The 25804-nt window shown below is 43.1% G+C and overlaps 2 protein-coding genes across 3 annotated transcripts; one reads left to right on the plus strand and one right to left on the minus strand.

Moving 5' to 3' along the window:
- The first annotated feature begins 2657 nt into the window (after positions 1 to 2657).
- LOC124630215 (dihydrolipoyl dehydrogenase) lies at positions 2658 to 8278 on the plus strand. Of its 2 annotated transcripts, none has more exons than XR_006984398.1 (12): positions 2658 to 2823; positions 4022 to 4147; positions 4236 to 4472; positions 4918 to 5058; positions 5148 to 5313; positions 5394 to 5551; positions 5624 to 5760; positions 6283 to 6370; positions 6530 to 6631; positions 6724 to 6861; positions 7188 to 7399; positions 7629 to 7909. XR_006984398.1 is itself a non-coding variant. In XM_047163981.1 (12 exons), exons 1-12 carry the CDS (start codon positions 2782 to 2784, stop codon positions 7866 to 7868), a joined length of 1491 nt encoding a protein of 496 aa, XP_047019937.1. In that variant the 5' UTR covers positions 2658 to 2781; the 3' UTR covers positions 7869 to 8278. The 2 variants fall into 2 exon arrangements, 1 of the variants encoding a protein (XP_047019937.1); XM_047163981.1 differs by having other exon boundaries at positions 7188 to 7277; positions 7803 to 8278.
- A 1232-nt stretch (positions 8279 to 9510) lies between these two features.
- Positions 9511 to 24859, minus strand: LOC124630219. Its single transcript, XM_047163986.1, has 18 exons — positions 24322 to 24859; positions 24029 to 24151; positions 23358 to 23535; positions 22884 to 23038; positions 22463 to 22618; positions 21905 to 22131; positions 20898 to 21087; positions 14816 to 14976; positions 14272 to 14554; positions 14050 to 14133; positions 13623 to 13913; positions 12987 to 13189; positions 12609 to 12693; positions 12043 to 12225; positions 11303 to 11581; positions 11091 to 11175; positions 10784 to 10995; positions 9511 to 10705 (listed from the first exon to the last, which is right to left on the minus strand). The coding sequence occupies exons 1-18, from the start codon at positions 24757 to 24759 to the stop codon at positions 9785 to 9787; spliced, it is 4254 nt and encodes a 1417-aa protein (XP_047019942.1). The 5' UTR covers positions 24760 to 24859; the 3' UTR covers positions 9511 to 9784.
- Positions 24860 to 25804: the final 945 nt, after the last annotated feature.

Here is a 25804-nt window from a genome sequence, read left to right on the forward strand (position 1 = left end):
TTATGGGAGATCCCATACAAGAGTCATGACTTTTTAGCCGTTTTGTAGAAAATGTAAATATCGCAAAGAGGAGACCACCAGACTACATCTCCCCAAATCATCGCCCCAAAACTAAATGGAGGGATTTACTGGCGAAAGTAATAAAAGAGTGCCAGATGTCCGAAGGCGTTGTCGTAGATGGAGCAAAGTGGAGAAGAAAAATTAGGAAAGCTGAACCTACCACCATCGGGGATATAGCAAGAAAAAGAGAGCAGAAAATGGCATGGAACCTACGTGCGTGAACCGATTCGCACTTGGCCGGTTTTTAAATTCATTCACTAAGAGGATTAGGTAACGAGTAAGCACCTAGTACTCAAACAGTAGAATTTTGTGGAATGTAATTTAGAAGTCATTAGGTAATCCTAATCACTTTCAGTATTTAAACTTCGACTTGTGCTAATAGGATAGGCAGGTACGTACCTAATTAATATTTTGCGCGCGTTAAGTAAACCTTGAAGTTAAGAAATATTTCTTCTTGTGCTAGATACCTAGGTAGATCTACTTAAGATACAGGTTTTGCATTAGTTAGGTAACCTGAACCTTTTTGCTCGATGAATAACGTGAGTACAGATATGTGAGAATTGTGCTTGTTTCATGAACTACATTCCATAGGTACATGTACCTTAACGAACTAGGTAGGTACCTGAACTAACGGCAACTTTGAGACAAGTGCAAGAGGATCTCCCTTGACTGAGTGACTGAAAGATCTTTGAGTTCCGTCTATAGCATAATTATTTAGATAGGTAGGTATCTATTTAGGTATGGTGCCCTCATAGGGCAATATTAACCTTTAAGTATGGACGTGTTTTTTTCTTAACACTACTGCGGACGTGGAGTCTCACAGGCTCCTATTTGCACATACTCTTTTTTTTGAGAATTTGATATAAGGTTGCTTTAAAACTGATTGGATATTGAAGTTAAGGGATTTAGCAATAAAATAACGTGCTTATGTAATCAACTTTTATTTAAAAAAATATAGAAATGTAAAAAATCAAAAATTATGGCACTTTTAAGTCTAAATTTACTTATGCTACATTTTTAGATATTAAAAACAGCCAAACTTATTACTGTAACAAAATGAGTCTTTTTTTCTTAAAATATAATTCATAAGGAACCAAAAACACAAAACACCTACTTCAGGTAACTAATACAAAAAATATTGACAACAGTCTAATAACGCAAATTTATTGACAGTCAGTGCACAAACGTCTAGAACATTGGAGACACACAGGTTTCTTGCATCCAACACAAACATAGGTATATCGATTTTGGTCCTGATCTTCATCACTGTCACTCTCATGATTTTGTATTATTATAAAACAAAAGCTACTGAGCCGCTCAATCGCGGGGAGCAGGGGGAAATAGGCGAAACTATGAAAACGTAAACATTAAGTAGCCTGTGAGACTCCACGTCCATACTTAAAGGTTAAACAAAAGTCTCGTGCTATCTGCGTAGGTACTGGCCACTAAAGACGTTATTTTTACGGTTCCAGCAAAGGCCAGTCCAGCAACTGCCAGAAACGGCTCACTTCTTAGGTATTTCATTTTAGGTATTCATAATATTTTTTTCAAAAAGATTCGTTTATTACCTATGCCAATATGAGAAGAAGCTTAGGTGGCAAGAAGAAAGAAGTTACGGCCGTCTTGGCAATGAATTGGAGAAACCGTGGAAAAGCAAACTGGACAACATGCGTAGGTACCAAAATTAATATTATGTTATGCCAGAATTAAAGTTAGTACTTGCCCTTAAAAAATAAGAGAATAAAGCCTTCAAACTTTAACATCGGTACCGGTACTTAATTTCTACGCCGTTATCCTTCTTCGTGTCTCCAAAACATACTTAACATGTTTAGAAAAAAACATTATTTTATTAATTCATAGCATGATTTGCGTAAAGTAATAAAGTTAGCTATGATACAATATTATCAAAAAGACAATAGGTATGTATCCAAATAAATATTTTACGGTAAAAAACAAAAAACAATACGCTAGTAGATACAATAACCATCCGAAGCGAAACATTAAAATTGATAAGAAAAAATCTTACCTTAGTTAAAAAAAACTGCACTCCACTAAATTGTGTATTTATATTTTTTTAATATTCACGTGAAACTTGATTACAAATAGTGTAAAAATATAGCAAACGTTTTCTAAAATCGATTTACGTAAGACACGCTCCCCTTTACAGAACAGACACCACCAGACACCGTCCTTCGCTTGATTTGATTGATAAACAAACTTCGCATTCTAGCAGCGCGCGCATTTCAGTATTACTACATTGAAAAAGTTTTTAATTTTGTTATTGATACATTTACAATATAATTTTAGAATGTGTCATTTGTTTATATCTCTAGAATGAAAACTATTTCTCGCAACTCTGCTACTGCCTGTTAGTAACAGAGGTTCGTTTATTTTTTGAGATTTCGTATTTGGAACTTTGGAAGTTACATTCAAGTGGCAACTATAGCAACACTCAAAATGAAATGTCGTTTCAATTTCAACGATTGTGATTTTTAGCATTCTTCTTCTCTCGTTCTTTCCACCAAAGAGGTAGAATCTGTACATTTAGTGCGAGTAAGAGAGATGTGTATCTTTCTGCTTAATATTCGATTATAGCCGTAGCAGGAATTCTGGCACTTCATTTATTATTTGACGTTTGCTCGTTCTGTTCCATCGGTCGCCAGGGTTCCGATTTTTCTTTATATCTAGAAATCCTATTAATAAATTAGGAAATCACCAGTAATGGTCTACATATTTCTTAGAATTGCCTCATCGGCGTACAGGGTAAGTATGGAAAATTATCTAAATCTTAACTTTGATTCCTGGAAAAAAATTCAAAACGCTGTCAAATGTTATGCAATGATTCGAATACAAATCCAATATTCCTCCACGGTAAACTTCATCATAATTATAAAACACCGGCAATAATACAAGTTGTAGCCATTTTTCTGAAAATTGTATGTTTTATTTACGATATATTAGTTTTTTTAGGTCCTCTAGAATGCATTGACCTTCAAGCATGTGACCGACTGTCACATAAATATTTTCTTATCAAACAGAAAAACAAGAAATCTTGATTTGTTTGACTTTGATTTGTAGTGTTATCTAACTGCAATATCATAAAATACAATAAGTAGCCTATCAATTTAACTAGGTTATTATAATCCGGCTAATCCAGTCGCAGTATTAAGTACACGCGGTTTTGCCCACATGACAAACTGTTGAATTGCCATATTTTTGGTTTTCTAGAAAGCATTCGGTTTTTGACCCTTTCACATGAAATGCATACAATTTTAGGTTTATTATTATACTGCCAGTAAACCCTGGCAAAGACAGTCATCTGAGCTTCCATCTGGTTTAAGTGCCCAATCACAACTCTTTCATGTGGTTCATAAGTCAAAGAAACCTTAGGTATTAATGACATCATAGTAAAATAAAATTGCTGAATCATGTTTGTCTAGTACCAAATTTTGTAACCGATCTCAGTCCATAGCATTCTGTCTTTTGTAATGAATGTAATGAATTTTAACATTTATTTTGATAGAAAAGAATCTAAACAAACAAATACCCATTTGTGGTGTATGTTGTAAATTACAGACCGAGGTATTGTAGATTAGACCTTGAACCTCTTTCTGGGGCTCTCATGATTGCTGTAATGTCTCAAAATTTCTTTGCATTTTAGTACATATCTTTATAGCATCTAAAAGTCAGCAAACCTTAAATAGCTATTAATTTTAAAGTGCTATAAATTAAAATGAAGATGCAACATCAGAAGATTTTCTTCCTAAAGCAATATTTATCTTTTAATGACTGCATATTTTCATGAGATTTAACATTAGGGTAGTGAAACTACCTAAAGGAACTCTTGCTGAAACATATGAAAAATCCAAAATATTTATAAAATCTGTAACCTTATTATATTGAATGCCTTTAGACTATACCTTTGCCTGTAATTATTGACAATAATTAATGTCAATTACAGAAAGGAGGCCCTGTAAAGAATGCAAGTCGAGCATACGCAACCACCCATGATGCCGACTTAGTGGTGATTGGTTCGGGCCCTGGCGGCTATGTTGCCGCTATTAAAGCAGCGCAACTGGGATTTAAGGTAACAAAGAATTAAAACCTTCACCTATTTTATACTTATCAAACTGGGTCACAAATATACAATGATTTGTTTCAATTTACCATTTTAGACAGTGTCAGTTGAAAAGGACCCTACTCTCGGTGGTACCTGCCTTAATGTTGGCTGCATTCCATCAAAGGCTTTGCTCCATAATTCTCACTTATACCATATGGCCAAACATGACTTCAAACAACGAGGCATTGAGACTGGCCCAGTCTCCTACAACTTTGATAAAATGATGGAATACAAAAGAAATGCTGTTAAGGCTCTGACAGGAGGGATTGCCATGCTATTCAACAAGAACAAGGTAATAATTTTTAAGAGTTTTAGTTTCTGTTCTTAAATGGTTCTTGAGATGCTTCTAACATCTATCTATATCTTATTATATCTATTCAACTGACCACCCTTATGTATTTAGCTCTCCTGGATCTAATGTACATGTTACCCCTCAACAAAACCATAAAATCCTAAAAAAACAATCATGTAAATCTAAATCATGTAGGACTAATTTAAAAACTTTGCGATTTAAATTAATCTTTTTAAGAATACCCGACTCAGTGAACCATTACAGACACATAAAAAGGCAGTGCTTATAATGGTCTACATGTAACTATATAACTTGTCCTGCTTCTTTTGTGTTATTGGCAGCACATTGTATTAGTTGCAATTGTATCTGCATAAGGGAAATTAAATTTGGGGAATAATACATAATAAAACATTCATTTGAATTTTAATAAGTATACCTTTTTCAGGTGAAACTTGTCCGAGGAGTAGGAACCATTATTGACCCTAAGAAGGTGCAAGTGAAGGGAGAAAAGGGAGTAGAAACAATTAACACAAAACACATTTTAATCGCGACTGGCTCTGAGGTGACGCCATTCCCTGGTGTAACGGTTAGTAAAGGAGTTCACTGCACAACTTCAACCAATAAAAAACCCGTTGTCACAGTACATTAATCGAATTTTGTATATTGTATCAACAGTTCGATGAAGACCAAATAATTGACTCTTCCGGAGCGCTTTCTCTTAAATCTGTTCCTAAAAAAATGTTAGTCATTGGCGCCGGCGTCATTGGTTTGGAGCTTGGATCTGTGTACCAAAGACTAGGTGCTGAAGTAACAGCCATCGAGTTCCTTGGTACAATTGGAGGTATAAAATAAAACATTTATTTTGTATTTCTGATTTGTAATAATAATTTTGCATTCAACCACTTTTTATGTATCTTGTAGGTGTCGGAATTGATTTTGAAGTTGCTAAAACTTTGCAAAAGATTCTTGCAAAGGAGGGAATGAAGTTCAAGCTCAACACGAAAGTAACTGGAGTTAAGAAAAGTGGTGGCAAGGTTATAGTAGATATTGAAGCTGCCAAAGGTGGATCTAAGGAAACTGTAAGCCATTTACTTTTAAAATAAAACAAATTAAATGAACCTACAGTGGCTAATGGAAATTAATGTTTTTAGTTGGACTGTGATGTTGTTCTGATCTCCATTGGCCGTCGGCCATACACCACGGACCTGGGTCTCAAGAACGTTGGTATTGCCCTGGATGACCGTGGCCGTGTGCCTGTCAACAACAAATTCCAAACCACTGTGCCTGGGTAAATATTGTAACATAATAATCTATATAGATATTGTTGTGTAATGAGTTTTTATATGAATAAATCAGTTGTTGTCAAGCACTGACGTCTATTACTACATGGTGACAGCGGTGATGAAAATTTTTTCAAAATTTATTATAAAATACGTATTTTGGTGCAATTTTATCGACAAAAATAATGGAACACGCTCGCCCACCATCCGAGTTGAGTTTGGACGGCGGTCCTGCAAGCCGCGCAGAGGCGTGGAAACGGGGGGAAACATACAGGGAAGTGTATGTGTGTTATGTTCTTAAAAGGGGAGTTGTTGTGTAATGAGTTTTTATATGAATAAATCAGTTGTTGTCAAGCACTGACGTCTATTACTACAGATATCTATGTTGGTATATAGAGTCTGCACAACGAAAGAAGTCCTGTAAATGCAGTATGCAAATTGACCATGCAATGAGGAATGCATTGCAGTACTAAAATAAAGTGTGGCGCGCAATCTAATAACAATACTTAATATAGAATTGTACATTTCAGAATTTACGCCATTGGTGATTGCATTCATGGACCCATGTTGGCCCATAAGGCTGAAGATGAAGGAATTGTATGCGTGGAGGGAATTAAGGTAAACTAAATTCATATATTTTTAGATTAGATTTCGTGATGTTTGTCTTGAATGTCTTATTTTATCACTTATCAGTAGAAATCTTATCATACGTCTGTATATGGTTTCTTTCTAAACGCAAATGTAATTTAAACAATCGTAAATTCTTTTATTTCTCAGGGTATGTCAGTACACTTCAACTATGACGCGATACCATCTGTAATTTACACGACACCCGAAGTCGGCTGGGTCGGCAAATCGGAGGAGGATCTCAAGAAAGAGGTATGTTTTCATTTCACTAAATAACACAAAATAAATATAGGTACATGTATTCTTTAAACAGTTATTTAACCCATACAATTTGTGTCTTACAGGGCAGGGCATACAAGGTGGGCAAGTTCCCGTTCCTGGCTAACTCAAGAGCGAAGACTAACGGCGAGCCAGAAGGCTTCGTCAAAGTCTTGTCTGACAAGACGACAGATGTAATCCTCGGCACCCACATCATTGGACCCGTAAGTTTTGGTGCTAGTAACATACCAGTAAAATCAATCAGAATCACATTGAAAATGTACTTATTCAGTTTATGATTAAAATAGTTGGATTACAGGATGATTTGTTATTAGGGCATAATCGAAAAGTTTTTGTGTTGATAGGTAGTCATCCTTACGAGAATTATAAATCACCCTTATGTGTTTTATATACAGCAAATACGTACGATAATAAGTCGACCTTATAAGATGCGCATGATGTTTCACACCACACATACCATACAAAAGAATTTGCTCATTTGGTTTCCACTTCTTTGTGAGAAAATATAATGAAAGCAATATTGTATCAGGGCGGCGGTGAGCTGATCAACGAGGCAGTGTTGGCGCAAGAGTACGGAGCGGCCGCTGAGGACGTCGCCCGTGTATGCCACGCACATCCCGTCAGTATTCTTATAATTATCATTCTTTTACTGTCCGACTCATGAATGACTAGTGGACATTTTATTACCTATATCGAGATAAGGAGATGTCATTATATCGAGATCAAGATATCATTGTTTTTATAGTTCGGCCATTCAGAGAATGCGTTCCTGACACGTCGCGATTGAACTGACGACGTAACTTTGCAATGGCGTTGCAGTTACGATAAAAATATTTTTGCTGGTTGTTTACCGTTTTAACAATTGAGGAGCATTAAAACAACATTATTATATCAATAATCAATGAATGTTATTACGTCGTCAGTTCAATCGCGACGTGTCAGGAACGCATTCTCTGAATGGCCGAACTATAATCACCAATCAATCAAGACCAATTTGTTAACAGATGTGTCGAGACACCAGCAATGCTTTAACCACTGGTCCACCACAAAATTCTTTAATTTAGCCTTTATCATTTGATTTACCCAAGAAAATGCCAATGGCTATTTTTATGTATGTTTAATATATTTTACATGTTTATTTCAGACATGCGCGGAAGCTCTACGTGAAGCGAACATGGCTGCATACTTTGGAAAAGCAATCAATTTCTAGTTTTAGAAATAGTGTCTGATCATTAATTTGACCCACTCAAACACCAGGGCTTCTTTGTTAATAAGTTAGCTAATATAGATTCGCTCGTAAGTAATCGTGTGTGAATCAGATTTGAATGTACTTTGGGTATATCTGTATGTCATTGATTCAATCCCCGTACATGTCCCATAATTCGCTAATCTCAGTGCAATGTCTAAAGAACGAGTCACGGCATATTTATATAATTTGTTTTTTATGTGTTTACTATTTATTTCTGAATACTTATTTTATATTAGCGTTATTTTCATTCCGATTTATTTATATTTACTTTTTGAAGACCGTTGACTTGCTTCTTGCATTTTAAAGTCAATGATTTACCTTGTATTTATTTTGTAAATATAGTTTTACAAAAATAAACATTCTATACTCAATAGGATTTTCATTTCGGAGGAGAGATAAGGCTTAGGCCCAAGTTGTCGACAGCATAAGCGTCAGCCCGCACACTGACCGCGTGTCGCAGTGTTGATCGCTGGCCGCGTAGTACCCGCGTATATTATATACTAGCCGTTTTCCCGCGGTTTCACCCGCGTCCCGTGGGAGCTACTGCCCGCACCGGAATAAAATATAGCCTATGTTACTCGCAGATAATATAGCTTTCTAATGGTGAAAGAATAAAATCGGTCAAGTAGTTTTTGAGTTTATCCATTTCAACCAAACAAAGTTTTCCTCTTTATAATATTAGTATAGATTAGAATTACTTCGAAGAGGGAGCAAGCTGTTTAGGAGAATTGCCGTGACAAACATGCAAATTAAATCAGGGTCATACAACAGTGCATAAAATTACGTTATCATAAAAATTAATACTTCTTCAATAACAAAATTTTTTCATATAAGAAAGGTTTTATTGTTTTATTATTCGAGAATAGGCGAGACATGTTTCTAGTAACATCGTATACTAACGGTACCTAACACACGATACAGTGCATTTTTCTACTTGAAACTATTTAATTTTATTATAAAAACTCATTCCTATGTCAACTAATTAGCAATAGCAGTAATTAACATATCATTAATGACTAGAGTAACACAACATTTTAGACAGGCCGGATACAATTGAGAGACAACCATTAAAAAAAAACACTAAAAAGTAAAAAATAAATTCGAGTTCGACAGAAAGTAATTTCGACAATAATTTCATTTCGTTCACAAATTCAGTCACTGTGGTTTTTATAACAACTAATACATTATACAAACCATCAAAAACATAATATAATAATACACTATAAATACCAGTATAAACTTTAAAATTCAAATTTAACAGATTCAATTATTTGAAATGATAGTTAATATAAATATCGACTGCAAGCAAGCAATACCTCCTATCTGACTCCGGGTGGATTTTAAAGGGGAACAATAAAACTTAATAAAATCCTTATTCCGAGGAAGGTATAATGAGATACTGAAAATCCAAGTTTTCTTTTTCTAAGCATAGTATTGATTAATAAAGTTTTTTGTTTTTATTTTGAATCTAACGGTAGTTTATGGTAGATACAAGTTTTTTGGTTTTTTGAAACAAAAATGTCAGATAGGAGGTATTGCTTGCTTGCAGTCGATATGTCTAAAAAATCAACCATGAGGAATAAAAAAACTATACAACAATAGGTATAATGTAAATACATTGGGAACTATAATCTGTACTAAGAGTACTTCCATTTAAATAGGGTAGGTAACTACTATTTGAATACGGATTGATAAAAATTGGATATACATAGACACTATGAAGATATAGTTGAGTACATTGATTAATTTTTATTTCATATTAGATTGTTTTTTTTTATGAGATGCTATCAAGTTAGCTATTTTTCAATTACACGCAGCTGCCAAGTCGAATCAAGTCGCATATCGATTAATCGATACGATCCCGAGTTTGTCTGAAATTATCCCCAAGTATCTAACACATTACTACACATATTTAAGTAAAATTTCGGAGAAAGTATCTTGCTATACTGAGCGCAATCATTCGAGTACATAATAGCTGCCGCCATCGTCGCAGAATCAGTTTCCATATATTTGCGCAACACTATTTCCAGTTTTGGTATAGACAAATTATTTTCTAAGAAGAAATTCTTTGAAAGACGGAAGCACAATTCCCATAATTCTGTGTCTACAGGGAATATGCTCATACATTGATCTATTATTTGAGCCGCTTTGAGGGAGATATCGCATTCCATTTCATCGATCGTCGATTTTATAGATTCTCCTGTTTTACAATACTTCAATTCATCACAGCAGCAAGGCAAAGCTTTGTACGTAGCTGGATCCACTGGCGGATATGGTTCCGAATTCAGACTGGCCATAGACACATCTTTGATGCGTTTAGACATGATGTTTTTAATTATCAAGTTTAGTTCTTCTTTCTTCGAAGAATCTCCTTCCTCAGAACTTGGATTTTCTTCTTTGGAAGTGTGTGTTACGTATGTTTGATCGCCTTGTAGTTCGTATTTCAAATTGTTCAACAACAATCTTAGGCATTCGGAGTACATTTTGTTGTGATATGCGAACTTAGCAGCCATGTTACAGTTTCCTTTAAAGTTTTCCTCGTTTAGCCACGGTTTTAGTATGAGAATAATATCATCCGCCCATGATTTGTTTGAGAAATCTTGAATTGAAGTTAATGGATTTAATCTGCCTTCGATTGGTTTTCTTTGTGCTTCTATGTCGAATGGAAACATAATATCAATTCTGTCAACAGGTTGGAATAAGAATTTATTGTTTCGACTTGCTGGTATTTTAATGACACGTTTTGTTGTTTTCATCATTATGACGCGGTTGCCACCTTTGTCCTTTTCACTGTTGAGCTAAAAAAGTTCATTTCATATATTAGTTAAATTGACTTCAAAACATTAAAAATAAAAAAATCTTATTTGATAGTTTACCTGTTGATGAATATTGCCGGTGGCGTATATTCTTCCATCGTTGTCTATATAAACCGTGAAGTCTCCTCCACATGCCACGAGAGCCCTGGTTTTAAAGTCCTTCTTATCAGCTTCTGGCGTTTTAGCGTTATTATTTTTAACAATGTCCGGCTGAGCATCCGTCGCCATCTTGACTTCAGTCGGAATCGTAATTTGCTTTCGATCCCCACTTCCTGTGATTGAATACAAAGATGCGACGATAATTTAAAATGAAGTATATTTTAATAGTTAGTGGTCTATTATGACAAACATTAAAATGTATACCGACCTAGCTGTCCGTCAAAGTTGAGGCCCCAAGAGTAAAGTGTGCCTGCGTTGTTCAGTAGGCAAGAGTGATGCCAACCTGCTGCTAACTAAAAATAATAAAGTATGATAATTACCTTTGTATGATAATTGAATAATAAAACTTTTTCCAATAAAATAATAATATACCTAGTGGGTGTTAGAAAGCATTTTGATTCTCATAATAACCAAGCTTACCTGTACGATGTCCCCGGTGACATTGCATGTATTGAGTCGCTGCGGCACGAGGTGCGGGTCGGGCGCGGGCGGCGAGGAGACCGGCTCGGCCGGGCCGCGGGCGGGTGGCACAGCTGGGCCGCGGGCGGGTATCTCGTCCGGGCTGCGGGCGAGCAACTCGGCCGGGCGTCTTGCGGCCGACTCGCCCGCCGACTCGGCCGAGCGTCGTGCATCAGCCGCCCGCACCTGCTGCGGACTAGCACCCCATACGTACACCGCTCCCGAGTTCGTTAAAGCCAGCTGCAATGGACGTATTGAAAATTCACTTGAATAAGTTCAAAAACTATCCATCATCATCATCCTCCTGCCCTTATCCCAATTTTATTTTGGGTCGGCGCAGCATGTTTCCTCCTGCCATACTTTTCTATCTGCCGTAATCTCACCAGGTACATTATTCTTTCTTACCATATCTACTGTCACACAATCCATCCATTTTTATTTAAAAACAAAAAATAAATAAAGGTGTACCCTGGCCGAGTGAATTCACTGGCTACGGTCAAACAAATAAGGCTATGCGTTAAACAATATCAACGTAATCCGTAACTATGAACTGCTCGTGTGTTGGGCACAAGCAGTTTCGAACTCCCCATTGATTTTTAACCTTATTTTCACAGCTTTTAAGATCAAAATGCTACATTCATATTGCACGGAAGACATTGAACCTTATCCCTACAGTATTAAAGATCAAAACGCCACATTACATTATGAAAGTACCCCACAGCGATGGCCCGCACAGGCTCGGGCAGCACAACTCGTCGCGGTATAGACGCCTTCTGTCTTGACGCACTGCCGAGTTGGCCGAACACTCCCGCGCCGCTCGCCCACACCTCGCCGTTCTGAGTCAGCACTACCGAGTGACAAGCGCCGCAACCTATGCTTAGAACCTGAGGAAAAAAGCAATAGTATTTTGATTACAAACTAATTTTACGTCATTTTCATAGATTTTCACGATGGCTAAAATTAGTTTGATCGGAACAATGAGGAGATTCAATTAAACCTAATAACCTTTACAATATATTTTTCAAAAAAATCTTCATTAACATTTTTGACTGAAGTGTCAACAAAAAGAATTTAGTAAATTGAATTGAAAATCGTTTATGATGTTTGAGGTTTTGCGTATTTAACATTACACGTTGTATATTGGACTGGGACGCTCTTGGCAGCCATCTTACACTTGAGGGTCTACTGGATGGCTCGTTTGCGCACACAAGATTTTTTTTTGAGTACCTAGGTATTAGTGAGGTATAGAAAATCTTAAAATATTCACCTTTCTGCCTTGGAACTTTGTGACCAGTTTGGGTGAAAATTCATCATCTATGCTACCGTGACATAGCTGACCGTGGACACCCCATCTAGAAACAAGATATACCAATAAATCATTTATATTCCAATTTTAATTATTGATATACTTTACAAATCCTTAGAGGCAACCTAGACAATCAATAAAATTGAGGAATATTACTAATTCTGGTAACTTATGGATCGCGTTTTAATAATAAAGATTGTCCAATAAGTTATAGAGTCTACAATTTTTATTGGACAACATCTTTTTCAATATTGCGCAATTTTATTGATGTTTAAGGTGCCGTCTTATGTCCACACCATAACATACAATGTACAATGAACTTGTTAAATTTAGCCTCACCCCCAAGTATAAAGCCGTCCGCCAACATCAACGGCCGCAGAATGGTAGTGTCCGGCAGCTATGATGGCGATGGGGGCACTGGCTTGGTGCGGCAGTGCGACGGGCAGCAGGGCCCCGGCGGGCCGCGCGTCGTCGCCGACGCCGCCGCGCCACGCAGCGCCAACGCCCAGCTGACCGAACGAGTTGTCGCCTGCCGCGTATATCTGTGTAATGTGTATGTTTATTTTTTAGGACTTGACAGATTAAGCAACGTAATATATTAAGATTTTTTTTTTCACATAAACCTTTATGTAATAGTGTTTTTCATGATCATAGATGAAATTCTTAGGAGAGTTGTTATTTAGTACGAAAATTGATTCTGTAAATAAAGCAATGTTGTCACTACAATATTTATAGCGTATAATATAATTAATTAAATACCATTATATGACTTAGACTTATATTCACCAACAACATAAGCGATTTTTCTTAAAACTATTGTTTACTGAGAATTTTCACATCTAATCATCAAAGTAAACAGTAATTAAAAAAAAACTCATGTTTATGATTTTGTAAACTTGGGCCTTAGTAGTAAAATCAAACCATTATTAGTAAAAATAACCAGAGCAATAAAATAAAATATAACATATAACTTACCCCATTCTCAGTCAAAACCAAAGTATGATGTCTTCCACACGCTACATCAACTACTCTCCCAATCACTTTAGGATTAATAGGTGTATTAGTCATCATAACTTTCGCGTTTCCTTCATCGACCACCGCCCAATGCGACAAGCCACAACTAAGTGCTCTCTTAGGCGTAAACTGATTCTTCCAAGTGTCCGGACATAGTTTGAGTTGCAAATGTATCTCTGGACATGGCTCTCTAGAGTCAATGACACAAGCAATCTGCGTGAATGTTGATATTAAAAGCTGCAGTCGTGTTGTCTGAAACGATAAATAAACGGTGGATTTCTGTAACTTATCTATCGATTTTTTCTAATTGCATAACAATGGATTGGTATAGAATAGTTACACAACAACATCATTTATTTAGGTTATTCCGATATTATTTAGTACTCACATAAACAGATGTAATGCCTTGCTTCAAATCACGCATTACAGGGCGTAGTAAGTCTTGCATGGGGTTCAACCATAGACACAAGCACTGAAAAAGGTTATACATAATTAATTCAATTCTCTTAACATAATATGTACGTTTTTTAAACACATTGTAATTATGTAGCTCTTTCTGATAAATAAAATAATAATAAATAATTAAGAGTATGTAATTTAGACAAATTACCTTCAAAATGTCAGTATCGAATTTATTACAATTCTCGATGATGTAATCAAATAACCATTGTCCATTTTCTTCTAACAAAAGCGGCACTATGCAGCTTTGTTCTAAAAGACAATGGATGGCGCCGCGACATAAATCCTTTCTGGATTTTAATGCTGATAGCAACAAACTGGGGTGCCCAGAATGAATGCTGAATACAGGTGCCAGTTCCCAGAGACCCACAGCCGCAGAGAACGAACATAGCTCCAACAATTCAACCGGCTTCAGTGTTATTAGGTCGCTCTCCCTAAAATAACCAAAAAATATTATATATTATTCTACAATGTACATTTACTTAAACGAAAGAAATAGGGTACGAATACGAAGAAGGTAAGTATGTAAAAGATATGAGTGTTCCACACTTCTGTCAAAATTAGATTGCTAGGTTTGGTAGTTGATCACCAAGCAGTGAAATACACACCTTATTTCTAATACATAAGAACTAAATTCAACTGATCGGAATACGAGGTCATTTACAAGGCAGGGTTATAAATAAATTCATACTTACATATTAAACTTATCCAAGGTCCCATTGCTTATGTTGACCAAGGTAGCTAACATTTGCAACGTTGTAGAAACGTCGCCGATATTGCCAGATTTTTTATACGAAGACATCTCGTTTAGTCGGCCAAAGACGCCCAGACGCGTCACCCAGCCATCTAATTGAAACTGGAAAATATATAAGAGAATTTAAAAAAATATTTAAACAATGAAAAAATTGCACTTCATCTCACACACAGAGGGATTGAGTGTTTATCACCATACTTGCTCATGAGGTGATTTCAAACTACCTATTGTCCAGGTTTCCTCGATATATTTTCTTTCATCTTAAATCAGTCAATGACTGATCTGTGTCTGAGATATACTTATAAAGTACATACAAACTTGGAAACGTTGCGTGGTGGCCTCGTGGGTAAAGAACCAAACCCTCAAGTATGGGTGTGTAGGTTCGATTTCAGGTTTGGCTAGTACCAAACTGCCACGACGCCACCACAAATTCAAGAAAAAGGTATCGTACTTCTTTTTTACAATTATGTAACGATAAAGTCCCGGTTATGTACATCTAAATATTCCTTTGCAGATATCCAATATTTGAACCTGATAGGTAAAAAACTTACCTCATCGCTGTTAGCGAAGCGCTGCGACATAGAGTACAGATAGTCGGCTAGAGGCAGCTTCCCCCGCGCCAGCAGCATGTCGGCGGCGGCGCGCAGCAGCGCGGGCAGCGCCGCGCCCAGCGCCGCGCACGTGTCAGAACTTACCTCATCGCTGTTAGCGAAGCGCTGCGACATAGAGTACAGATAGTCGGCTAGAGGCAGCTTCCCCCGCGCCAGCAGCATGTCGGCGGCGGCGCGCAGCAGCGCGGGCAGCGCCGCGCCCAGCGCCGCGCACGTGTCAGAACTTACCTCATCGCTGTTAGCGAAGCGCTGCGACATAGAGTACAGATAGTCGGCTAGAGGCAGCTTCCCCCGCGCCAGCAGCATGTCGGCGGCGGCGCGCAGCAGCGCGGGCAGCGCCGCGCCCAGCGCCGCGCACGTGTCAGAACTTACCTCATCGCTGTTAGCGAAGCGCTGCGACATAGAGTACAGATAGTCGGCTAGAGGCAGCTTCCCCCGCGCCAGCAGCATGTCGGCGGCGGCGCGCAGCAGCGCGGGCAGCGCCGCGCCCAGCGCCGCGCACGTGTCAGAACTTACCTCATCGCTGTTAGCGAAGCGCTGCGACATAGAGTACAGATAGTCGGCTAGAGGCAGCTTCCCCCGCGCCAGCAGCATGTCGGCGGCGGCGCGCAGCAGCGCGGGCAGCGCCGCGCCCAGCGCCGCGCACGTGTCAGAACTTACCTCATCGCTGTTAGCGAAGCGCTGCGACATAGAGTACAGATAGTCGGCTAGAGGCAGCTTCCCCCGCGCCAGCAGCATGTCGGCGGCGGCGCGCAGCAGCGCGGGCAGCGCCGCGCCCAGCGCCGCGCACGTGTCAGAACTTACCTCATCGCTGTTAGCGAAGCGCTGCGACATAGAGTACAGATAGTCGGCTAGAGGCAGCTTCCCCCGCGCCAGCAGCATGTCGGCGGCGGCGCGCAGCAGCGCGGGCAGCGCCGCGCCCAGCGCCGCGCACGTGTCAGAACTTACCTCATCGCTGTTAGCGAAGCGCTGCGACATAGAGTACAGATAGTCGGCTAGAGGCAGCTTCCCCCGCGCCAGCAGCATGTCGGCGGCGGCGCGCAGCAGCGCGGGCAGCGCCGCGCCCAGCGCCGCGCACGTGTCAGAACTTACCTCATCGCTGTTAGCGAAGCGCTGCGACATAGAGTACAGATAGTCGGCTAGAGGCAGCTTCCCCCGCGCCAGCAGCATGTCGGCGGCGGCGCGCAGCAGCGCGGGCAGCGCCGCGCCCAGCGCCGCGCACGTGTCAGAACTTACCTCATCGCTGTTAGCGAAGCGCTGCGACATAGAGTACAGATAGTCGGCTAGAGGCAGCTTCCCCCGCGCCAGCAGCATGTCGGCGGCGGCGCGCAGCAGCGCGGGCAGCGCCGCGCCCAGCGCCGCGCACGTGTCAGAACTTACCTCATCGCTGTTAGCGAAGCGCTGCGACATAGAGTACAGATAGTCGGCTAGAGGCAGCTTCCCCCGCGCCAGCAGCATGTCGGCGGCGGCGCGCAGCAGCGCGGGCAGCGCCGCGCCCAGCGCCGCGCACGTGTCAGAACTTACCTCATCGCTGTTAGCGAAGCGCTGCGACATAGAGTACAGATAGTCGGCTAGAGGCAGCTTCCCCCGCGCCAGCAGCATGTCGGCGGCGGCGCGCAGCAGCGCGGGCAGCGCCGCGCCCAGCGCCGCGCACGTGTCAGAACTTACCTCATCGCTGTTAGCGAAGCGCTGCGACATAGAGTACAGATAGTCGGCTAGAGGCAGCTTCCCCCGCGCCAGCAGCATGTCGGCGGCGGCGCGCAGCAGCGCGGGCAGCGCCGCGCCCAGCGCCGCGCACGTGTCAGAACTTACCTCATCGCTGTTAGCGAAGCGCTGCGACATAGAGTACAGATAGTCGGCTAGAGGCAGCTTCCCCCGCGCCAGCAGCATGTCGGCGGCGGCGCGCAGCAGCGCGGGCAGCGCCGCGCCCAGCGCCGCGCACGTGTCAGAACTTACCTCATCGCTGTTAGCGAAGCGCTGCGACATAGAGTACAGATAGTCGGCTAGAGGCAGCTTCCCCCGCGCCAGCAGCATGTCGGCGGCGGCGCGCAGCAGCGCGGGCAGCGCCGCGCCCAGCGCCGCGCACGTGTCAGAACTTACCTCATCGCTGTTAGCGAAGCGCTGCGACATAGAGTACAGATAGTCGGCTAGAGGCAGCTTCCCCCGCGCCAGCAGCATGTCGGCGGCGGCGCGCAGCAGCGCGGGCAGCGCCGCGCCCAGCGCCGCGCACGTGTCAGAACTTACCTCATCGCTGTTAGCGAAGCGCTGCGACATAGAGTACAGATAGTCGGCTAGAGGCAGCTTCCCCCGCGCCAGCAGCATGTCGGCGGCGGCGCGCAGCAGCGCGGGCAGCGCCGCGCCCAGCGCCGCGCACGTGTCAGAACTTACCTCATCGCTGTTAGCGAAGCGCTGCGACATAGAGTACAGATAGTCGGCTAGAGGCAGCTTCCCCCGCGCCAGCAGCATGTCGGCGGCGGCGCGCAGCAGCGCGGGCAGCGCCGCGCCCAGCGCCGCGCACGTGTCAGAACTTACCTCATCGCTGTTAGCGAAGCGCTGCGACATAGAGTACAGATAGTCGGCTAGAGGCAGCTTCCCCCGCGCCAGCAGCATGTCGGCGGCGGCGCGCAGCAGCGCGGGCAGCGCCGCGCCCAGCGCCGCGCACGTGTCAGAACTTACCTCATCGCTGTTAGCGAAGCGCTGCGACATAGAGTACAGATAGTCGGCTAGAGGCAGCTTCCCCCGCGCCAGCAGCATGTCGGCGGCGGCGCGCAGCAGCGCGGGCAGCGCCGCGCCCAGCGCCGCGCACGTGTCAGAACTTACCTCATCGCTGTTAGCGAAGCGCTGCGACATAGAGTACAGATAGTCGGCTAGAGGCAGCTTCCCCCGCGCCAGCAGCATGTCGGCGGCGGCGCGCAGCAGCGCGGGCAGCGCCGCGCCCAGCGCCGCGCACGTGTCAGAACTTACCTCATCGCTGTTAGCGAAGCGCTGCGACATAGAGTACAGATAGTCGGCTAGAGGCAGCTTCCCCCGCGCCAGCAGCATGTCGGCGGCGGCGCGCAGCAGCGCGGGCAGCGCCGCGCCCAGCGCCGCGCACGTGTCAGAACTTACCTCATCGCTGTTAGCGAAGCGCTGCGACATAGAGTACAGATAGTCGGCTAGAGGCAGCTTCCCCCGCGCCAGCAGCATGTCGGCGGCGGCGCGCAGCAGCGCGGGCAGCGCCGCGCCCAGCGCCGCGCACGTGTCAGAACTTACCTCATCGCTGTTAGCGAAGCGCTGCGACATAGAGTACAGATAGTCGGCTAGAGGCAGCTTCCCCCGCGCCAGCAGCATGTCGGCGGCGGCGCGCAGCAGCGCGGGCAGCGCCGCGCCCAGCGCCGCGCACGTGTCAGAACTTACCTCATCGCTGTTAGCGAAGCGCTGCGACATAGAGTACAGATAGTCGGCTAGAGGCAGCTTCCCCCGCGCCAGCAGCATGTCGGCGGCGGCGCGCAGCAGCGCGGGCAGCGCCGCGCCCAGCGCCGCGCACGTGTCAGAACTTACCTCATCGCTGTTAGCGAAGCGCTGCGACATAGAGTACAGATAGTCGGCTAGAGGCAGCTTCCCCCGCGCCAGCAGCATGTCGGCGGCGGCGCGCAGCAGCGCGGGCAGCGCCGCGCCCAGCGCCGCGCACGTGTCAGAACTTACCTCATCGCTGTTAGCGAAGCGCTGCGACATAGAGTACAGATAGTCGGCTAGAGGCAGCTTCCCCCGCGCCAGCAGCATGTCGGCGGCGGCGCGCAGCAGCGCGGGCAGCGCCGCGCCCAGCGCCGCGCACGTGTCAGAACTTACCTCATCGCTGTTAGCGAAGCGCTGCGACATAGAGTACAGATAGTCGGCTAGAGGCAGCTTCCCCCGCGCCAGCAGCATGTCGGCGGCGGCGCGCAGCAGCGCGGGCAGCGCCGCGCCCAGCGCCGCGCACGTGTCAGAACTTACCTCATCGCTGTTAGCGAAGCGCTGCGACATAGAGTACAGATAGTCGGCTAGAGGCAGCTTCCCCCGCGCCAGCAGCATGTCGGCGGCGGCGCGCAGCAGCGCGGGCAGCGCCGCGCCCAGCGCCGCGCACGTGTCAGAACTTACCTCATCGCTGTTAGCGAAGCGCTGCGACATAGAGTACAGATAGTCGGCTAGAGGCAGCTTCCCCCGCGCCAGCAGCATGTCGGCGGCGGCGCGCAGCAGCGCGGGCAGCGCCGCGCCCAGCGCCGCGCACGTGTCAGAACTTACCTCATCGCTGTTAGCGAAGCGCTGCGACATAGAGTACAGATAGTCGGCTAGAGGCAGCTTCCCCCGCGCCAGCAGCATGTCGGCGGCGGCGCGCAGCAGCGCGGGCAGCGCCGCGCCCAGCGCCGCGCACGTGTCAGAACTTACCTCATCGCTGTTAGCGAAGCGCTGCGACATAGAGTACAGATAGTCGGCTAGAGGCAGCTTCCCCCGCGCCAGCAGCATGTCGGCGGCGGCGCGCAGCAGCGCGGGCAGCGCCGCGCCCAGCGCCGCGCACGTGTCAGAACTTACCTCATCGCTGTTAGCGAAGCGCTGCGACATAGAGTACAGATAGTCGGCTAGAGGCAGCTTCCCCCGCGCCAGCAGCATGTCGGCGGCGGCGCGCAGCAGCGCGGGCAGCGCCGCGCCCAGCGCCGCGCACGTGTCAGAACTTACCTCATCGCTGTTAGCGAAGCGCTGCGACATAGAGTACAGATAGTCGGCTAGAGGCAGCTTCCCCCGCGCCAGCAGCATGTCGGCGGCGGCGCGCAGCAGCGCGGGCAGCGCCGCGCCCAGCGCCGCGCACGTGTCAGAACTTACCTCATCGCTGTTAGCGAAGCGCTGCGACATAGAGTACAGATAGTCGGCTAGAGGCAGCTTCCCCCGCGCCAGCAGCATGTCGGCGGCGGCGCGCAGCAGCGCGGGCAGCGCCGCGCCCAGCGCCGCGCACGTGTCAGAACTTACCTCATCGCTGTTAGCGAAGCGCTGCGACATAGAGTACAGATAGTCGGCTAGAGGCAGCTTCCCCCGCGCCAGCAGCATGTCGGCGGCGGCGCGCAGCAGCGCGGGCAGCGCCGCGCCCAGCGCCGCGCACGTGTCAGAACTTACCTCATCGCTGTTAGCGAAGCGCTGCGACATAGAGTACAGATAGTCGGCTAGAGGCAGCTTCCCCCGCGCCAGCAGCATGTCGGCGGCGGCGCGCAGCAGCGCGGGCAGCGCCGCGCCCAGCGCCGCGCACGTGTCAGAACTTACCTCATCGCTGTTAGCGAAGCGCTGCGACATAGAGTACAGATAGTCGGCTAGAGGCAGCTTCCCCCGCGCCAGCAGCATGTCGGCGGCGGCGCGCAGCAGCGCGGGCAGCGCCGCGCCCAGCGCCGCGCACGTGTCAGAACTTACCTCATCGCTGTTAGCGAAGCGCTGCGACATAGAGTACAGATAGTCGGCTAGAGGCAGCTTCCCCCGCGCCAGCAGCATGTCGGCGGCGGCGCGCAGCAGCGCGGGCAGCGCCGCGCCCAGCGCCGCGCACGTGTCGGCGCCGCACGAGCCGCGCATTACGCCGCCCACCACCCACTCGCACGCGTCAGAACTACAACACCAAATAACACACGATTATTATCTGCCTAACCTTTTCCCAACTATGTTGGGGTCGTCTTCCAGTCTAACCGGATGCACGGCTTTGACTTAGTGTCGCCACACACGGGCCACTCGCGACAGCCACAAACGCCGCCACAAGAGTCAAGAAACTGCCACAAAAGCAGCTGAAGCGCGCGACAGCCGTATAGTGGCCGGTGCGGGTCACAAGAAGCATGCTGCGACAATTTGTAGCGTATGGCCGCCACCAGCGCCAACCGTGTGCGGCGAGTCCATATAAAATGAATGAAAGTTACAGGAAATATGCCAGTGGCGGCGTTTTGTGGTTGTGGCCCGTGGCCCGTGTGCCCTCGTGTGCCCCAGTGTGCCCCCGTGTGCCCTTGACCACGAGCTCTTGACATGACTCAATCAATATCTCAACATTGACCACGATTTTTTTTCACTAATATAACACACTAGTCCATACTTCCATACTAATACAATAAAGAGGAAACATTTTGTTGTTTGTTCTACCTCAAACTCTTCGAAACTACTGAATCGATTTGAAAAATTATTCAGAGCTCTTTCCGAGTAACAATGACTATATTTTATCCCGATACATTCCCGATGCTAAGAAGAACGAAAAGCAATAAATAGGTATGACGTTTCATGGGTTTCATCCCCTGCATTACCGAAAGTTTATTGAATTGATCACAATAAAAATTAAGTGTATACTTTCTAGATAATATTAGTTACATGCCAAAATTTACAAGTCCACGTGAAGTTAAAAAAGAAAAAATGATTAAGAAAAGCTTTGCTATAACTACACTTACACAGTGTTGAGAATATAAGCTCCCTTATTGGTGACAATAAGGCAGGACTCCAAGCTAAACCGGGGCAGTTGAAGATCGCACATAAAGGTAGGTTCCCGCCACCCGCCGGGCATCGCTGGCGGCTCTCGCGACGACATCAAGTGACCTCGACGAACATCTCCTATTAGCTCTGCACGCCAAAGCTCTGAAGACTTGCTTTTACTGCCGACTAATGTCTCGAAACGACCCTAAAATCAATTAACATTGAAAACATTGCTTGGTTTATCGTTGTATAAGGAATGGTACAACAAAATATTTTCCCATTCTAAGATAAAATGTCATCATCATCTCAGCCATAGGACGTCCACTGCTGAACATAGGCCTCCCCCTTTGGTCTCCACAGATACCTGTTGGAAGCGACCTGCATCCAGCAGATAAAATGTATTAAGTATTATTTAAGTAATGTATGTATTTATATTCATAAGATGCTTATGGAATCCTTTGTGAATGGAGTGACTGAATTATGCACACAAACAATTGAATTAATACAATTTCATTATCAGCATAGAAATCACTTACTTCAATAACAGAAAAGCTTGAAGAGTGCACTTCAACTTCCTTCTTTCTCAAAAGATATATAAGCCTTTGAGACCACAACCCTTGGACATATAAACCATCCTTCCTTATATGAGGCCTTAGTGTTCTAGTTGGAGTATCTTCTTCAGGACTTTCCAACTGAAACATTCATCAGAAGACATGTACATAATAAATGTATTTCTTTTTAAACTAAAAAAAATGAGATTGAAGTCCTCATTTAGAAAAAAATGAGAACTTCAAGTCTTCATGATAAAGTCCTTTAGAGTAAAAGAAACAGAGCTGTTACATTATAGATTAAAATAATCAGAAAGCAAATAATTCAAGGATAATTTTGCATATTGGTAAACATAATAATGATAAGCTTTCTTATTTGAATATTTATTCTTTTTTTGACGTTACTTACAATCAAAGTTCCTTCATTTAACTCGAAAGCAGTTAGGAAATGTCTTCCATTCACATATTGTGCTGTCAAAGCCCAGTTATTGGAACCTTTTCTAAACAATGGCAAATATTCTGTTGGCTTCAAAACATACTCAACTGTTTGAGATTTTCCTTCATCTGAAATTTTTAAGTTACAATTTAGTTTAATTTGTAAAAATAGTAAATTTATACAAAAAAAAAATATAGAGGAAATATTTTTTTATTGTTTTAAATAATGGCTCAAAAACTACTGAACCAATATGAAGAATTCTTTCACTGTTTAAAAGCAACACTATTCCTGAACAACATGGGCTACATTTTATTCAGGTATGGGCAGAAGTTTATACAGGATACAGGTAGAACCATGGGAACGCAGCTATTATTAAATATCAAGATACACTATGGGAATAATGATCAATCGTTTTAATAATAAAAAATAAGCAATATTACATTTTACCTTTAGAACCAGCCTGTATAAAGAATGTAATCTTATCCTTTGACAACTGTTTGATATAAGACATGAAACTGTCCTTTTTGTCTCTGTCATTTTGTGCTCTTGTCTGCTGCAGCCAGTTGTAGCCATATGAACGGTGTTCCAACACTAGCTTGCATTGTTGTGATTGGCTGATAGATATCTAGAAACAGTATGATGCAGCTTAATACAACTGTCAACTATTTATAGTATTTATGCAATAATAAAGTAAAGGCTGAGTGACAAATGTTACGTGAACAGCACAGTATTTTATTCAGATTACAGGTCTCATAGTTTTATATACTAACAGTGTTTGTATAATATAATATTATGTATGTTAGTCTTTAAGGTATATATCTATGCCAATGCAGCCTGAAAATAAAGACATTTGATTTGATAGTTTATTACTCTGATTTACTGTTTGTCTCAAAGCCAATTCAAATGTTCCTCGTGCATACCATTGCAGCACATTTAGTAAGGAATATTTTATGTACCTAATGTATTATGTTGGGGTTCCTTTATCTAATAAATAAATATTATAATCTTAAGGTCAAGATGTTAGTTTAAAAAACTTTGTAGCTGAACACAAGGGACATAGAAGCTTCAAAGTTTTTTTTATAAAGAATTACTTGAATAACTTCTACTATCATACTCACCAGAAGAGTCAGCAGATCCAATGAGTCATCAAAACAGATTTGTAAGTCAGTTATTTCTCCAGGCACCTTGCACTCTCCCACAATACTTTGTGTATCCAGAGAATAAAATGCAATTGATCCTGTCTGAAAAATAAATGCACTGGAATTACTACTATTCAAACTTATAAACTATTTATTTATTTAAGTACAACATAACTACCACGGTTGAACACAAATTCCAGGAAAGTATATAGAAAAACATGTGAAAGTCTAGTTCCTATGGCATGCATAATATGACACTCAGAAATATTTACCTTTGAGCCAATAATTAACACACTCTCCGACTCCTTTGTCAACCAACAAACTAAAGATGTTGGCTTTGATATTACTCCCAGAGGTAAGACTGTTACCCTCGAAAGTGACCACTTTTGATCAAAAGCATTCTTTGGGCTGAACAGCGGTAAAAATGGCACCAAGAGAACCTTCTGCTCACTAACAATAATCACCCATGTACCACTTGGCTCAAAGCACATACAATATATTGGATTATCCAGGAAGTCCCAATCATAATTATATTCAAATCTTTCAGACTGGGGATCAATGTATATAAAAATTAACTCTTTATCGCTAGTAAAGGCAAAAAACTTCTTATGCCCGACTTCGTAAAAACTGTACGTAGTAATATCAAGGTGTAATAATACGTCTAATTTAAATAAACCAGAAAAATCTAAGTTTTCACGTCGCTTCGGCATTTTATGCCAATCAAATTAGAACTATCAAATGGATTACAGATATTGGATTTTTATTAAGCTCTCGTGCTTGAAAATATTAGCTTTTGAGCAGTCAATATCAGACAGAAAAATTACAAATACAAAAAGAAATAGACCACTGTCAAGTGTCAATGTCATTTCTGATTTTTTTTTTTTTAATTTTTAATGTGTCATTTCTGACTTCTGACATACACCAAGAATTCGTGGTTCTTAATGGATTTCAAACTATGAGTAGCAAAAGCGTAATCAATTTTTAAACCGCAAATGAGCAATTTTTACTGCACAAACTTCTACTTCTACTTAATTTTAGTAAAAAGTACTTTTAGTAAAAAGTAATAGGCGACACAATTTCTCAGTGCTAGAGGAGGTTTATATTTTTTCGAAAATTGTTACAGACATCCGCACATAACTTTATTTATCATTCATCATTTATTTAACATATATGTGTCGGTGCAGCTGCTGCAGCCGCGGAAAACCTCAAACGGCACAAATATGTAAACCTCACCGGCAATTGCATTTTTGAGCCGTTTGGGGTTGAAACCTTGGGACCATGGGGCCCAAGTGCCCACAGACTCTTTCGAGAAATCAGTAAGCGATTAGTGGAGTCCACTCGTGACCAAAGGGCTGGCCTATGCTTCGGTCAAAGGATATGCATTGCCATCCAGCGTGGCAATGTAGCCAGCTTTTTGGGCACGATCCCAGCTGACAGCGATGCGGATGAATATTTTGATACTTAGTTTTAATATTTCCCTATCATAAGATCATTTGTAAAACTATTGAATAAAATACAATATTAGTAAAACCAACTGATTAAACTTGTGTTATGAATAAACATTTATCATTTACATTGCAAAAAATTCTAATTGAGAAATGTTTCTACACGGTCGATGAGTTCCTAAATGACTAATTTAGATTTTGATATAATTTGATTCTAGATGTAATCGTAAAAATTTCTTATTTTACGTAGTACGTAGTCCAAACTATATTTGTACGTCTCACCATAGACAGAACAGAGCGCACTATTTTA

The sequence above is a fragment of the Helicoverpa zea genome, chromosome 5 (genome assembly GCF_022581195.2).
Source record: "Helicoverpa zea isolate HzStark_Cry1AcR chromosome 5, ilHelZeax1.1, whole genome shotgun sequence".
Taxonomy (NCBI): domain Eukaryota; kingdom Metazoa; phylum Arthropoda; class Insecta; order Lepidoptera; family Noctuidae; genus Helicoverpa; species Helicoverpa zea.